At 58.4% G+C, this 15,171-nt stretch overlaps 1 protein-coding gene across 7 annotated transcripts in view; it reads left to right on the top strand.

Moving 5' to 3' along the window:
- SRCIN1 (SRC kinase signaling inhibitor 1) overlaps positions 1-15,171 on the top strand; it is a 70,905-nt gene that overhangs the window by 16,712 nt on the left and 39,022 nt on the right. For 3 of the 7 annotated variants that reach the window (XM_070773368.1, XM_070773367.1, XM_070773365.1), the window contains exon 1: positions 12,632-12,985. Coding sequence is in view for 3 of the 7 variants with exons in the window: in XM_070773369.1 (XP_070629470.1) it covers positions 7,259-7,560; positions 10,612-10,710 (401 nt within the window). In the remaining 4 variants the exon portion in view is untranslated. Of the gene's footprint in view, positions 1-7,258; positions 7,561-10,611; positions 10,711-12,631; positions 12,986-13,817; positions 14,971-15,171 lie in introns of those variants that run through there. The other 4 variants (XM_070773370.1, XM_070773371.1, XM_070773369.1 and 1 more) reach the window with 3 other exon arrangements.

Raw genomic sequence — 15,171 nt, 5'->3', positions numbered from 1 at the left:
TCTGTCCTGTAAGACCACCCAGTCTGGGTAGGGGAGGGGGTGCCTCTGCCTTCAAGGAGGCCCCAGTCTAAGGGGGAGACGAGGGCCTTGCCCTGAGGGAGCTTCTAATCCAAAGAGGTAAATGGGGGCCCTATCTAGTGCCCCCAAAGAGGAGGCCCAGGTCTTGGCCAGTCTAAGGGGAGACAAAGCTCTGTCCTAGGCGAGCCCCTAGTCTGATGGGGGAGACAGGGGCCCTGCTCTGGGGTGTCCCCAGTCTAAGAGGGGGACACAAAGGCTCTCAGTCTGAGGGAGGAGGCATGGGCCCTGCCCTGCGATGTGCCCAGTTGGAGGGAAGAAGCCCTGCCCTGCGGCGCTCCTGGTCTGAGCAAATGGACAGGGTCACAGGACAGAGTCAGCCTGTGGAAGGGTGGGAGGGAAGAGTTGGCTCAGGGAGCCTCTGGCTGGGGCAGTGCCCACCCCACCCCCAGGGAGTCCGACACCCTCTCTCTCTCAGATGCCCTCTCCCTGGGGAAAGTTCCAGAAGCCCTGCTGGGAGCAGCCAAGACCCAGGCAGGTGAGCTTTCCCTTCCCCAGGCCTGACAGGTCCTTTAATTAGATTCCGACTCGTTTACCAGCTAAGTGGCCTTCGGTGGGTTTTAAATCTGTGCAAATTGGTTCGTGTTTTTCTGCCTGCATGAAGCTGTGACTGACGGTGCCCTACACCCGCCCCTGCCTCCTGGCTCCCTCCCGGGCAGACTCTATGGTCCCACCCCGCTACCCCCTAGACTCTAGATGCCCAGCTTCCCTCGGGGCTGGGGAGCGGGAGAGCAGGGTTCCCTGAGCAAGGGGTTAAAATAGTCCAGGGGGTTCACAGTCCTCTTCCTCCTCTCCCCCCAGCCCGGGGAAGGGAGTCCACATAGTTAACTCACTCAGCCTCCCCTGTCCTTGGTTTCCCTGCTGTACTGCCCAGAGAATCGACCCAACCTAGGCCCTTCTCCACGGTGGCTCTGTAGGTCAGTGCTGGGGGGTGGGGAGGGGGCATCTGTGTCTCCAGCCAAGGACCATCCTGCCTCGGATACCCTCTCGCCTTGCACCCGTCCCCCAGCACTGCCCTGCCTTGGGGAATTGGTCCATCGTGGGGCTGGTCTCCACCTGGCCTCTTCCCACTTCTGTGTCTTCCTTCCCAACACCTCAGGAACAAGGGAACCGCCTTCCCTGGGGGCCCAGCGATGACAGCTTGCCTGGCCTTGCCCCCGTGCTCCCGGGTCCCAGGGAGTCACCTTTATTGTCTGACCATCGCCCGCATGCTCTTAAGCCCTCTCCCTTTCCTCCCAGGCCTCTCTGCCATGGGATCCCCTCCCTTTTCTTTGTCATCCCTCCTGGCCCAGGCAGAGTCTCCTGAGGAGGCCTGACCTTCAGGGGAGTGGGGCTGGGTTGGTGGGGAATGGGGGAACACGGCGGGGGCAGGTGTGAGGGTTCATGCCAGGAGCTGCACGTGAAGCCCTGTCCTTAATCCTCTCCCCCTGATGCCTGTTCCTCCCTCCGCCCGCCCCCACCTCCGAGGCTCTGGTTGGAGTGACGGGGAGACTCAACAGGGTGCTGGGCATTAGCAATTTGGGGGGATATTACATAGGAATGTTTACAGAAAGGCAATTGCCCGGAAAATGACTTTGGTTGCTGTGGTATGGGGCGGAAAAGATGGTTTTAGAAAACAGACACAGATGGGCTTCTGCTCCAAGGACCCACAGACAGACAGCTGACTGAGGGTCGTGGGCACACAGGGGGCCAGAGCCAGGGGCGCCTGGAGACTGAGGGGTCAGCTTCTTCACCAAGGAAGGGGTGGGAAGGGATGATCCCTTCACCTCACCCAGGTTCTTGAAGCCTCTGCCAAGCTTGACCTTTGTCCTTTGTCCTCTGGCCTCTGACCTCCCAGCACAGTGCGCTTCCTGACTGCGCAGCCAGCCACTCAGCAGGATGGAATTGTCAGGCACAATCGATGGTGGCAGTTGCCTCAGGGCTCCTCCTGGGTGACTTGGGCTCCTCTTGCTTTGGCTGAAGATGGTGGGACTTGTGCTGCACGTATTCAAGTGTGTGTGTGTACGCGGACGGGGCACTTTGGGGTCTGAGCCAGGCCTTCCACCTTTCTGGCAATCTCCATGCACCACCCCCACCCCCTTCCCCACTGCTTGCCCTGCCTGGCGACCTCACTGGGATCTAGTCCCAGGCCCTCTGGACTCCCTGAGCTGGTGCCCAGGCCACAGTTGGGGTCACGCTTGTGAGACCTCAGGTCCCCACGGGAGGGGACTTGTCCAGCCCTCCCAATCTCTGGGGAGAAGGACCCAGAGACCTAAACTCTGGTCCTCCCAGCAGGGGCCCCAGTGAGACCCTTCTCTTTTCTGTAGCTCCTGGCTTTGTTCTTCCCTCTATTTCCTCCCCTTCCTCTTTCTTCTTCCCTCTCCCTCCCCCCTCCCCTTCTCCACACTCTCTTCCTCTGAAGATGATGTCATGTGTAAATGTTGCCCAGTGGCAGCCAGAGGACAGAGCGATGGTGACATCTGGGGTAAAGATGCAAGGTGGGGAGGGGCTGGATGGCTTATGAGACAGTGTCACTGAAACCTTGGGATCTTAATTCTCATCATGAGTTACAGTGATCTCATGTGAAAGAATGCAGTGAGGATAAAAATAAATTGGGCTCATAAATAAACGTGGAATTTGGAATTGGTGGAGCAAATAACAATGTCGCTCTCTTCCCAAGCACCTGCGCCTTTATCCGCAGCTGGCCACTGGGGGGCGCCCACTGCTCCCTGGTCATCCCAGCCTCCAGACAGGTTCACTTCCCCATTGCCCAGGCAGGGAAGGCAGAGCTAAGGGAGGCGACAGCACCCCCCTTCTCCACTTTCCCTTTCCCCTCATACTGAGCTGGATTCCACTAGTCCTGGGCATCTCTCCTGTAGTTTGAATCTCTGACTCAAAAATTATAGCTGGCCTTGCGTACTGAGGATCCTTGGAGAGATGGCAAGACCTCCAACTTCTCTCTCTGACTCCCCCAACCCCCCTGCTTCAGGGGCTGTCTGTCCCAAGGCCCCTTCCAGCAGTGTACCCCAGCTCTGCTTCCCCATCCAGGGTCACCCACTTTTCTCCTGCATCCCCTGTCTCTCCACTCTGCCCCAGTAGAATCCAGTCTGCTTACCGCCTTCAGGCCTCCCTGTCCCATCTGCCTCCACAGATCCCCCCACCCACAAGACCCTTGCCCAGATAGATCCTTCAGCAGCCTCTGCCGGTGAACAGAAGCATCGATCTGCTCAGGGCCGCTGCTACCCAGAGCCACTGCTTGCTAGATTGGAATTGATCTCCTTGGCTTTTCACCGAGCTGCTCTGTCTGGGGAGGGTCAGGGCCACTTGAGGCCTTGGTGGTGGCTGGAGCAGGCCCAGGGCAATGGGAAGGCTGCCCTGCTGTCCCACAGCCCACATGCCAGGAATGTCTTTAGTTCAAAATGTGCTTTCTCCTCATCGTCTTGCCAGCTTCTCACCCACTGCCCAGGAGGGGGGTTTAGAGATGTTGTCCCCATTTTACAGACCAGTACCCTCAGGCTCTGAGAGAGAAGAGGCTTTTAGAATGGAGAACTAAAAGAATGGCTAACCTGGGACCCCTCAGAGGAAGAGCTGACTCTAAACCCAGGAGGTCTCTGGTCTGGGCTTTTGTTCTCCCAGTGTTCGACCTCGGGCGCCCGGGGCTGGCTCAGATAAATTCTTGCCTGAGCCCTCCGTGCCCCCAAGGGCCTCTTTATCCCCAGGCAACAGAATGGTGCCCCAACCAAGAATCCCAGGCCAGTTGTCTTAGTCTACTGGGGCCCCACAGAGCGGAGAGAACTCTGCGCAGAGCAGGGAGCTAGGACTCCTGGGTCAGCAGGTACCTCAGCTCTTTCCCTGAGTTTCTTTGTTAAAGAAAGCCAAGGATCTTGCAGGTTCTTAGTTTTCAAAAGAGCCTAAAGATTTCAAATCAAAGCCCCACCTCCCCTCAGAGACAGCCCATTGTCTCTCCTACTTCCTCCTCTCTCCCTGCCACCCTCTAGAATCCAGGTCCTGCCTCACCCATGGCCCTGCGTGTACCTGCCGGTGTTCGGGCACTTGAGGCTGAGCCCTGTGGTGGAGGAGGCAGGGAGGAGTTGGTCCTTGCTCCACTGTCTCTGGGCCTGCTCAGCGGCCTCCTCCCTACCCCAGTGCCATCCACTCCTGTGAGGATTACGGGGCTGTAGTCATCAATAGGGCTGTGGGCACACGTTCACTGTCTGGAGCCTCTGCCTCCCTGCTGCCTGCTCTGGCAGCCTGGACCCCTCCTTGCCAGCCCCAGCTCGGCCCCTTTAATCGACCTGGGAGAGCCTGGGTGACCCTGGACCTCCCCACCCTCCCTGCTTCTCTCAGGCTGGCATACCGCCTGCCCTACCCCCAGGAGCCAGGGAAGGACACTGGCATAGAAGCCAGGGAAGGATGCTGGCACAGCTCCTCAGGAGCTGGCACAGAGGGTGCAGGTGGGCATGAGGAGCTCTTCTGAGTCCAGGGGCGTGGAAGGGCAGGAGAGCAGATGAGAACTGACCTTTCCCAGTGCACCTAGGTATCCAGAGCCCTAGGCGGCACGGCGAGCCTGGCTGGCTGGCACAGGCAGGGGGTGGGGGGCGCCCTCTGGCTCAGGCACGCTCAAGCTGGGCTTGAAAGCTGGGCTTCCAGCAATGAGGCTGTGGGCAGAGTCCACCCCACACTGGGCAAAGGAAGATAACAAAGTATACAGGGTGCTCCACCATGGTGGGTCTCTTCCAGCTCAGTTGTGTCCCATGAGGTAGTGATCCTCCAGCTGATGGTGAGGGTGAGTGGAAGACAGAGTTTAAGGGTCATGGGAGGCAACCCCCTGACTCCAGTTGGGGCTATTTTTCCAGCACCCAGAGCAGCCCCCCATCCCGGCCATCCTTCTTCTGGATAATTTTCAGGTCACTTCTTTTCAGCCATATTCACTGGCCACCATGGGTTGCCACTAGCTCCTCAAGAGCAAGGGCTGGGTCCCCATCAAGATGGCCCTGGGGCTCCCAGCCTCAGTCAGGTGCCAGCTTCAGGAATTTCTTCACTACCAGGGAACCTTCATACTGTATTAATGCAAACTCAATTTGTTCTTTGTTAACTCACTTTGAACTTAATGCATTCACTTAAAAGGAAATCTTAGCTCACTGCCATCCCAAGGAATGATACCCATGAAATCAGGAGTTGGGCTTTCTTGTTTTTTCTTTTTTAATCCTTGAAAATAACAGTATAACTATTAAGCTCTGAAACAGCATTCCTCCCATAGTCATCTCTTGAGTGGACCTCACTTTGGGGAGCACAACCGAGGGACAGACATCCTGGGGGAGGGAGGGACCCCAGACCCAGCGCCAGGGTAGGGAGACAGCAGATAAACAAGGAGTGTCAATGGTATCATTGTTCCATCAGCAAACAGTTGTCGTCTGGCCAGGAAGGCGTGGTGAGAAGGGGTGAGGTGACTCTAATAAATATTGGAGCCAAATCTGGCCTCGACCACTTACTGCAGCTTTGGGCATGTCACTGCCCTTCATTGACCTCAATAGTCCCATCTCTGAAATGGGATTACGGTAATACCCCCACAGCGGTGCAGCGAGGTGTGAAGGCCATGATAAGTGATCGGTCAGACCCTTGGAAACTTCAGAGCTCTGGGTCTATGAGGGCCATTCTTCCCTTGGTTTTGGTGGGAGGTGCTGGGTCGACTGGGACTACCGGAGATGTACATGCCTCGGCCACATCCAGGGAGGAGTGTATGTGTGTGTTGGGCGAGGAGTGGCTTTCTCTGGAATATGGCTGAATGTCCTCTTGCCTCCTGCGGTGGACAGGAGGGGCCTGAGGAACAGTGGATGTGTGGAGGGAGGGGGCCAAGAGAAGTTGCACTGGAGGGAACCTGGTCGGGTCCCAGAATCCTCAGCGCCCCCCACTTGTGCCCGCTTCGGCTTCTGTGAGTTAGCCCCTGCGTTGGGCTGCCTGTGTCTGCTATGGTGCTTGATGCTTCCCGACCGAGGCTACCCTGAGGGTTTCACCTTTGAGACTAGTGGATTGTGAGGCTGGGGGCTGGGGGTATGCCGGGAAAACCGTATTTGTCTGCTAAGTGGGTGATTTCTGGAAACGAGGGAGGGCAAATGCGGGTTATGACCAGGAATATGGCTCAAGTAAGCCCCAGCAGGTCCTCCCATCCCTGGTGTGGGTGACACCTTGGAACCACCGTCCCTGCTGGGCTATGGGAAGGTCAGCATGGAGGCTGGAGGGTGCGAGACCGCAGAACTGGGCCTGCGGAGGCCAGGGGAGGACTCAGGGCTGGTGGGCAAGTAGGGACGGGCTTCAGAGTTCTGCATGGAGACCTCAACCCCCGGCCTTCTCTTTCTTTCGCTTCTGTACTGTCCTTTGTCCCCTGTGCGTCCCTTATAGGTCTTGGACTTGTGTGTGTTGGGAGGGAGACTGAAGGAAGGGCGGGGAGGGGAGGGTCCCAGCGGGGAAAGCTTGAGCTGTTCTGTCTGCTTTCTTTGAGTTTGTCCCCGGTCCATCTCTCACTGTCTTCTCTGTGCCCAGCCTCTCCTGTCTGTCTGTCTGTCTGTCTCGGGGTGGGCGGGGAAGGGGGTCCCCAGCCCCAGACCCTGGACCTGCATCTTCTTGGAAGTGTGATTTTTGCCCTCACTCCCCCTGCCCCATTGTTCCCTCGTCCTGGCCCTTTTCCAAGCCAACCCCCAGCCTAAAGACACGTGTGTCCTAGACATGCTAGTCTGAGGGAGGAGGTTGGCCTCCACCCCACTCCCAGGAGGATGCTCTTGAAAGAAAGACAGTACAGGCTCCTTTCCACAGTTTGCAGGAAGCATCTGAAAGGAACCCTGCTTCCCTCCCCTGTTCACCCCAGCTTAAGGAAGGAGGAAGGGGATGTGTGGCTGGAGAGGTGCCCAGGACCCCTGCTCCCAACCCCTCCTTGGCTCCTAAGGCCAGCCCCTAACCCGCATCATTATCCTCCAAACCCTGCAGAAGAGCAGGAAGCTGGACACTGCCTTTGCCCTCCAGCCTTCTTGGAGCCCCCGTTCTGCCTTTTCTGTTCCTAGTGCCTGTCGGGCAGCCCCTGCTTCACCCCAGGTGCCTCTTGCCGCCCCCCTTAGGTCAGCCCCTCCTCGCAGTGACCCCAGTGGGGGATGGGCAGTCCCAGGACGAGCACGCACCGTGACCCCGCCGAACCCCCTCTCCCCCCTCGCAGATCCAGAGCGGAGCAGCCCCCCCATGCTGTCTGCAGACGATGCCGAGTACCCGCGGGAGTACCGGACCCTGGGGGGCGGGGGCGGCGGGGGCAGCGGGGGCCGGCGCTTCTCCAACGTGGGGCTGGTGCACACGTCCGAGCGGCGGCACACGGTGATCGCCGCCCAGAGCCTGGAGGCGCTCAGCGGGCTCCAGAAGGCCGATGCCGACCGCAAGCGCGATGCCTTCATGGATCACCTGAAGAGCAAGTACCCGCAGCATGCCCTAGCCCTTCGGGGTCAGCAAGACAGGATGCGGGAGCAGGTGAGTGGGGCCGGCCGCGGGCTGGGGAGGGGGTCTGCCTTGTGCGGTCCTGCCGCCAGGCTCATCCTGATTCTGAGACGCCTCTGGGGCAGAGGGAGGGACGCCGAAATCTGCTGGTTGGCTCTTGGGAGCCTGAGGAGGAAAGGGATGGGGGCTCAGGGCCCAGACCTCTGCCTGCAGTCTTGGAATTTGGAGCATGGGACTGGGCAGAGAAAGCCCAGCCTCCAACTGGGGCTGGTGGGCTGAGCAGAGGAAGGCTGTCTGGGAGGTCAAGAGAGTGGTGGGGAGGAAGAGGGGACAGCCTCCAGGACTGACTGTTCTGAGCCTGAGGGTCCATCTGGCGCTGCAGTACCTTGGGGTGGGCACCTCTGTGATATGGCTCCTAAGGGAAGGTCAGACCTTGGGAGGAGTTTCAGAAGGCTGGGTGGGCTGTGCCCCAACAGAGCCCAGAATTCCTGGCGCCTTTCCCTCCTCCCCCATTCTTCACCCTGTTCCTTCCTCCAAGACTTGCTGTGTGAGTTTGAGCTAGAGGACTCCCCACTCTGTGCCTTGTTTCTCTCCTGTCATCAGTAAGTCTTAGAGGGGAGTCAGGACTCCAGCTTCCCTGGTCCAGGACTTGCCTCCTTCTATATGAGGTGCGATGCTTCCTTTGTAAAGCTCTCCCAGATCCTTGGTTTCTGGATGCATCTCTGCATCCGAGTAAAGCCTTCTTGTCTGCAAGTAAGGCCTGTCTTGTCTTGGCCTTCTACTTACAGTCCCACATCAGTGTGGGGCCTTGACAGCTGCTTCATGCTGGTTGTTGAGACTCAGCTGGGAAAAGGAGTGGAGGGGAGGGGAGTTGTTCCCATCAGCACACCAGCATCCTTTCAGTCAGGCCTTGGGGTGTCAGTCTCTGCTCCCACAGCCGACTAGCTCTGTCCCCCTTTCCAAGTACTGCTGGGCGTGGCTGGGTAGGAGGAAGACTGTGCCCACCTCCATCTTCACTGCAGGGAACAAGGATACATTGGAGCATATCTGGTACTTTATCTGCCTCTCATATCACCTCCAGTTCTGTCCAGCCGTTATCTTTTTCCATCTCCAGAGCCCTCCCGGGAACAGAGTTACAACTGGGATAAGGGAAAGTTGCAGATGAAGGAGATCAGGCCTTCCCCCTCAGGGGTCCCTCGCAGCGGATTCCTTCTGTTGCTCTGGCTTAGGAGGAGGGGGCAGGGCCCTTTGTGATCTAGATGGGGTGAAACTTAAATATAGGGAGCACAGTCAGTCAGAAGAGGGTTTGGAGGAAGGGAGATCAGGTGGAGAGCCCTGGTCAGGGAAGGCTTCGTGAAGGAAGAGGTACTTAAACTAGGCTTAGAAGGATGGAAAGGGTCTGAATGGTCATGGGGGAAGAGAACAGTTTTAGGAGGTCGGAAGATGGGAGGTGAGTATAGATCTGAGTTGCTTTGGGGACTGGCATAGAGGTCCAACAGGCTGATGCAGAAAGCTCAGGGTGGGAAGCCGTGGGAGGTGTGGGGGCCAGATGGTGGAGACTAGGAGGGCCATGGTTGTTTTTAGATGGTGAATAGGAGGGGGAGTGGCTGGAGGCAGGGCAGGAAAGGAGGAAGAGAGTGTATTAGGGAGGATGAAGGGAAAGGGATGGGGTGGGGGTGGGGTGGAAGGAAGATGAGCAACGCTTGTTTGCTGTCTGGACCCAGAAGGCAAAGACAGAAAAACCTGGGTGACAGGGAGATGTTGGTGGTGCTTAGAGGGAAATAAGATGGTTGGGAGGGAAACATTTGGGAGGATGAGGGACTGGAAGAGGGGAGATGAGTTAGAGGGGGCATAGAGGTGTTTCACAGGGACGTCTGTTAGGCACTGAATATACAACTCAAGACTCTAGAAAAGGGGTTGAGGTGGGCCGAAATGGAAGTGGGACCTGGGGTAAGTGTAGTCACCAAGGCAGAATGGAGTCTGAGAAGAGAGGGCCCAGGATGGATGGGGAGAAGGGACCAGGAATGTCCTATATCCCCGAGGAAGGGGAGGAAGGCCCAGCAGTAGGGCCCCCGGCACTTCTGAAGTCTGGAAACAGCCATTGGGACCAGCCAGGATCTCTGGATCCATAGGGTATAGAGAACTCCTTTCTCGAGCTATGATGATGTAACGGCTAGTGTCAGGGGTTGGAGGTGGTGAGGAAACAGGATCCTGGGCTGCAGACCTGTCTGGGGAGGTCTGGCCAGAAAAAAACATGGAGACAGGCTGGATGGCAGCCTCAAGGGGCAGCAGGCCTGGGAGAGAGGATGTGGGCATGTCTAAGGGCCTCCTATGTGCCTGGCACAGTCACTGGCACAGGGCAGGCACTCAGTAAATACTTAGTAAATGAATCGAAGCACAGCCGCCCGCAGATTCATGCCTTTGTTCCTTCACTCTTTCATTCCCTGCCGTGCGCGCAAGTGGGTGGGACCTACAGATGTTTCACTTGTATCTAGGGCTCAGTGCCTAAGCCTAGCTGGGGCTCTGTACATGTTTGTGGGGTGACCGAGTGAGAGGTGGATGACTTTGAGGATGCTGAGGGGGAGGAGGGCCTGGAGGAACCAGGAAGGGATGGGTTTCCAGCCTCCCGTGTGGTGTGGGAGAAGAAAGCAGCCTCCCTGAGATGGCAGGGAGGAAAGCCGTGCTGCAGGGCCAGAGGTACACTGGGGTGAGGCCCTTCCTTCCCATATCTGGCTTCAGCCAGGAGGGAGTGAAGAGCTGGAAGAGGGAAGAGGTGAGGGGCAGCTCCCTTGCAGAATGTCCAGAGAGGCAGTGAAGAATTGATGAAGAGGACTTCAGGAGTATCTGCTGGGGAAGGCTTTGACCTGGGCTCAGAGAGCCCCCAGCCTGACTGGAGAGAAAGCCCCGGAAACAGATGGAGGGGATGTAGACTTGGTAAGGGACTAGCCAGCGTCACAGGGTCTCTCTGCAGTGTGAGCTCAGTGCCAAACCTGCCCCAGGAACTCCCCTCCCCGCCCCATCACACTCCCCCAGCGGCTCCTGCCCGCTCCCCCTAATGGGGTGTCCCCCCCTTCGCACACACAGGTTGGCGGCTGGACCGTGGACCCCGTGTGCCTCCTCAGCTCCCTCTGCTCCCACCTCCATGGCGACTCCGCCCCCTCCGGGGCTGGCCAGCCGGCCCAGGTGAGTCACCCGCCTCCTCCCACCCCCCAAACCCACGGCAGACTTGGGCTTTGGGGAGATTTTTTTCGAAAGGGGAGATCCAGGATTTTAATTTTGCACCCCTTTCTCTTATGTGGAGCCCGCATTTTCAGAAGACTCCAATGCCCTGTACTCTCCCTTGATAGTCTAATTCCTACCGTTCCCTCCCCAAAGGAAAAGGGAAAGTGTTAGTTGCTCAGTTGTGTGTGATTCTTTGCGACCCCATGGACTGTAGCCCACTAGGCTTCTCTGTCCGTGGAATTTTCCAGGCAAGAATACTGGAGTGGGTTGCCATTTCCTTTTCCAATTACCTCCCCGAACCTGTGCCAAAGCTTGGCTCTGGGGAAGGAATTTTTTTGAAGGGGAATAGGTTAAAAAAAAAATTTTTTTTTTAATTCTTCTCTCTTTTAAACAGAAGTATATCTCTTCTACCCTCCCCCACTGGTTTTCAGGAATCTCTTTTGCCCAATTCCCACCCCCACTGCAGACCATCTCATTTCGCTGTCCCCACCCGCCCTCCATCTCTGAGTAGACCCAGCCTTTCCCTGATGTCTCATCAGCAGGAAGTCCTTCATGATGTCTCTCTCCCACCCTTCTTGCTATGTCCGATGCTTAATTTCAAAATTTGAAGACAACCTTGGCATCTAGCCACTTGTTCTGAACTGATTGCCTGGTTCTTCATCAAGCCTCAGTTTCCCTGATGGGAAGATGGACAGGGACACCCTGAGACAGTATCTTAAGGGCTCAGCCTTGCAGCTCAGCCCTGGACATTTCTGTGGGAGAAAAACAGGCATCTGAAACCCCAGAGGGGAGGAGGGACCAGACAGTCAGAGTTGCAACAGGCCATGGGCAGCCCTGAGGAGGCCTTGACTTGAGGGTTGCAGAGGAGGTACTGTGGCAGAGAATCTAAGAGGAAACCGTTTCTCTTCTTTGTGCATCCTGCTTCCTTCCCCTTGGAGAAGGGCAGGAAGTCGAATTTTTCAATGAGAATGAGGAGAAGGAAAAATGTGACAGCCTAGGAAACGGTTCCAGAGCAGGGACTCTTAGCTGTGTGTAACTCAAGTCTAGCATGAGATTGGCATGCTTGGCATCATTCACAGGGCACCCAGCTCATTGCCCTTCCCAGCTCTTGGCCCAGTATTGACTGAACTTAGGGACCAGAGATGTGTCTGCCCCCAAGGCTACACAGCAAGTGGAATGGGCTCATCTAGAGTGGTCACATGTGCGATGGAGGTCAGACTGGGACAGGGATGGGGATGAGGTGTGAGCCCCAAATGGAGCAGATGAAATGTCTTGAGTTGGAGTGATGGAGGGAAGTGAGGCTGGATTTGGTGAACTTGATGTCCCAGGTTATGGGGCCCCAGGCCTGTCTGCATCTGGAATCTACTCTGTTGGAAGGAAGGGGAGAGCTTGAAGAGGTCTTCACCCCAGGGCTTTGAAGTACAGAGAATAGTGGCTGTGAACGGGATCTTGTCATCACTTTATACCTAGTCCTTATCGAACTTCTCTTTCCGAATGGCTGTGTCTGAGGCCCCTTTTTGTGAAGTGCAGGACCAGAGACGTTCAGCAAATGCCAGAGTCACACAGTCGGGCAGGATCAGACGTCACCGAGGACATTTAGGCACTCTAGGTCCCCCAGGCTTGGCTGGGAATTGAATCACTGGAGAAGTAGAAGGGTCACGGTGCACCGCGGAGACCCTGGTGGGGAGAGGCTGTAAGCTCAGAGGGTGGCGGGTCCGGAGACGGGCCACTCTCCTCCCCGCTACCATAGGCCAGATCGTTAGGGGTGGAGGCCTGAAGACGACCCTGGAAGGGGACCGAAGGCCGGACTCCAAGTCGCAGCCCCTCCCCCGCTTCCACTAAGCTGTCTAACCTCCCTCTCTCCTGCTGCAACCCGAGTCCCGGGCGGCGGGCCGGCGTATCGGGTGACCGCGGCGACGCAGCCACCAGCCTCCGCCGTTCCTCGGCGGGGCTGCGCCGGCGGGGCCGCGCCGGGGAGGGGGCCGGAGAGAGGATGTGCACGGCGGCGCGCCGTGCCGCGCCAGGTGGAGTCGCGGTTACCGGGGCGACCGGGGCCCGGGCCGGCTCGGCGGCGGCGGCTCTCGCATTGCAGCAAAGGGCACCGGCGGTGGCGGCTGCGGAGGCGGCCGGGGGAGGGGAGAGTCCGGGTGGGTGGGAGTAGGGGACCGCCCTCCCTCCCCTCGCCCGACGCGCGACCTGGGGCTGGGGGCCCCCGCGCATACACCTGTGGCCGCAGGTAAGGGGGAGCGGCTGCGGGGGCCGGGGTCGCCGCCTCGGGTTCCGCGGGGCGGGGGCGCGGAGACCGGAAGCCCTCCCACCCGGTTCGGAGGGGTGGTCTGGGGCTGGGGGCATGCAGGCCGCTGAGGTTCCCGATCCCTGAGAAACGCCCCCTCCCTTCTGCCATCGCGTTCACCGCTTTCCGCAGGGGACCGGCCCCTACCCCGAAATGCGGCTGGCGCCGCCTCCCCCAGCCTCAGAAAGTCATGACCTTTTCGGGGTGCTCCGTCGCCTCCGGCTCAGCGCCGGTCCCGCAGCACCACCTCCCCCGCCCCCCACCCACACTTTGCACCGGAAAGGGGTAGGAGGCCGCCGGGTTCACAGGGGAGTCGGGCACGTGCGTCGCGGTGAGAGGCTGGAGACCTCGGGGGGCGTTAAGGAGCCCCAGCCTGGGGCGGGGTCGGGGGGCGAGTGTTTACGCGGACGCGAGTTCACTGGAGTTGAGAGGTGGGTGTGTGCGCTGCACGGAGGATCCAAGGGACTGGAACTAGGGTGCGACCCATAGGGTCCCATCCCTCTCCGGAGGCTGCGTCGTCGTCGGGGCTTGAGGTCAGGGAGGGGTCATGTACTCACCTAGCCTACAGGGGACGTCTGCCCAGGGGAGGGGAGAGACCTCAGCTGGCAGGGCTGAGGCTCCCAGGGGACACGGCCCCGCCCTCCCAGGGCAAGAGATGGGGAGAAAGGACCAGCTGCAGGGGGAGAGAAGAACCACTACCCCCCAAGGGTGCCTAGGGTGGAGGAGGCAGGGTGTTAACTCCTTAGCTCCCCACCTTCTCCCCCCCCCCACCCCCGCAGGAAAGAAGTTGGTTCCTCTTCTCACCTGGGAGTTTGAGGACCCCTTGGCACTGCTTCTTGGGTCTCCAGGAAGCTCCCATCCCATATTACTGAAAGCCTGGTCCCTACAGAGTAGATGGTTGACTTCCATGTTATCCTCATAGAGCCCTTCTCATGACCCTCAAGTGGTTTTCCTATGCAGCCCTTTTTCCCACAGTCTCACTGTCCTCTGGAAAGGTGAGACACCCCCTTTCTGAGTCTGGGGGAGGGAGACAGCTTTACCCTTGGGTTGGGGAGCCAGATCTTCCTGGGCCCTTCCTGCCCTCTGTCCTCGTTCCAGGGGTTTCTGGTGCTGGGCAATTCCCAGGGAAAAGACCTAGAAGGCTGAGCAGTGCAGAGTGCCAGGAGATGGAGAGTGGTGCCAGGGAAGAGTACGCAGAGATACACCACCCCACCCCCCTGCCCATGGCTGGTCCTGAGTTCTTGGCAATGATTTGTGGCCAAATATTTGTTGAGAGGCCCTCTTATACCAGGCACCCTATGGGCCAGGGCAGGAGGAGCTGACAGCCAGGAAGAGGGTGAAGAGGAAAGGGTGCTGGTGACTGGACAAGGAGAGCCCTACTTTTGCAAAGGAGCTGCCTCTGCTCCTCTCAGTCACCCAAGGCTGTCCCAGGGGTTTACTACCCTGGAAAGAGCCAGACAGGGATGCACGACATCCCCAAGGCCCTCTCCCTACCACGGTTTTCCTCTCCAAGGACACTGAGTTGCCAGGAGACTGTGTCTCACCCTGGTGGGCACAACCTGAGAGGGCCATCCTCCCCACTCTCCAGAGGTGACAGAGGGGCAGCATTCTGCGTGCCCTACCAGCCAGCGCCCGAGTCCCGGGACTCTGGTCCCAGCCTCACTCCAAGTTCACCAAGCACAAAGACAGCAACTCTTCCCTCTACCCGCTAGTGGGGCTTGGCTGGCCCGTCCTGTGGCACTGGTGCCACCCAGTCCTCTCCCCTGGCCCAGCTAGTGATCTCTCCAGGTCTGAGTGCCCCAGGGATGTGCCTAGCATAGCCTGAGGCAGGCCCATGTTGGGGGCACAGCTAGCATGGCTGTAGCCAGGACCCATCCCTCTTCTGCTCCCAGAGATGTGAGGTGGGCACCAGTTGCATACTGAGCCTGGTATGTTGACTTTTGGGGCTGGGTGGGGGAGGGGCATTTTCTGCTTCTTTTGCATCAGGACACATGATTGTCCTACCTGACACATGATATCTGGGACATCATAGGCCTGGTACAGTGGCTGAGGTGGTCAGAGGCACCATGACCCAGCTAGTTGGGGGAGGGAGGCATGTGACTCTCTTTGTGTGTGTGCATAGTATGTGT

This window comes from Bos indicus, chromosome 19, assembly GCF_029378745.1.
Source record: "Bos indicus isolate NIAB-ARS_2022 breed Sahiwal x Tharparkar chromosome 19, NIAB-ARS_B.indTharparkar_mat_pri_1.0, whole genome shotgun sequence".
In the NCBI taxonomy this organism is placed as follows: domain Eukaryota; kingdom Metazoa; phylum Chordata; class Mammalia; order Artiodactyla; family Bovidae; genus Bos; species Bos indicus.
Note: the sequence above shows the minus strand (reverse complement) of the source record. Positions and strands in the feature narration are given on the sequence as shown.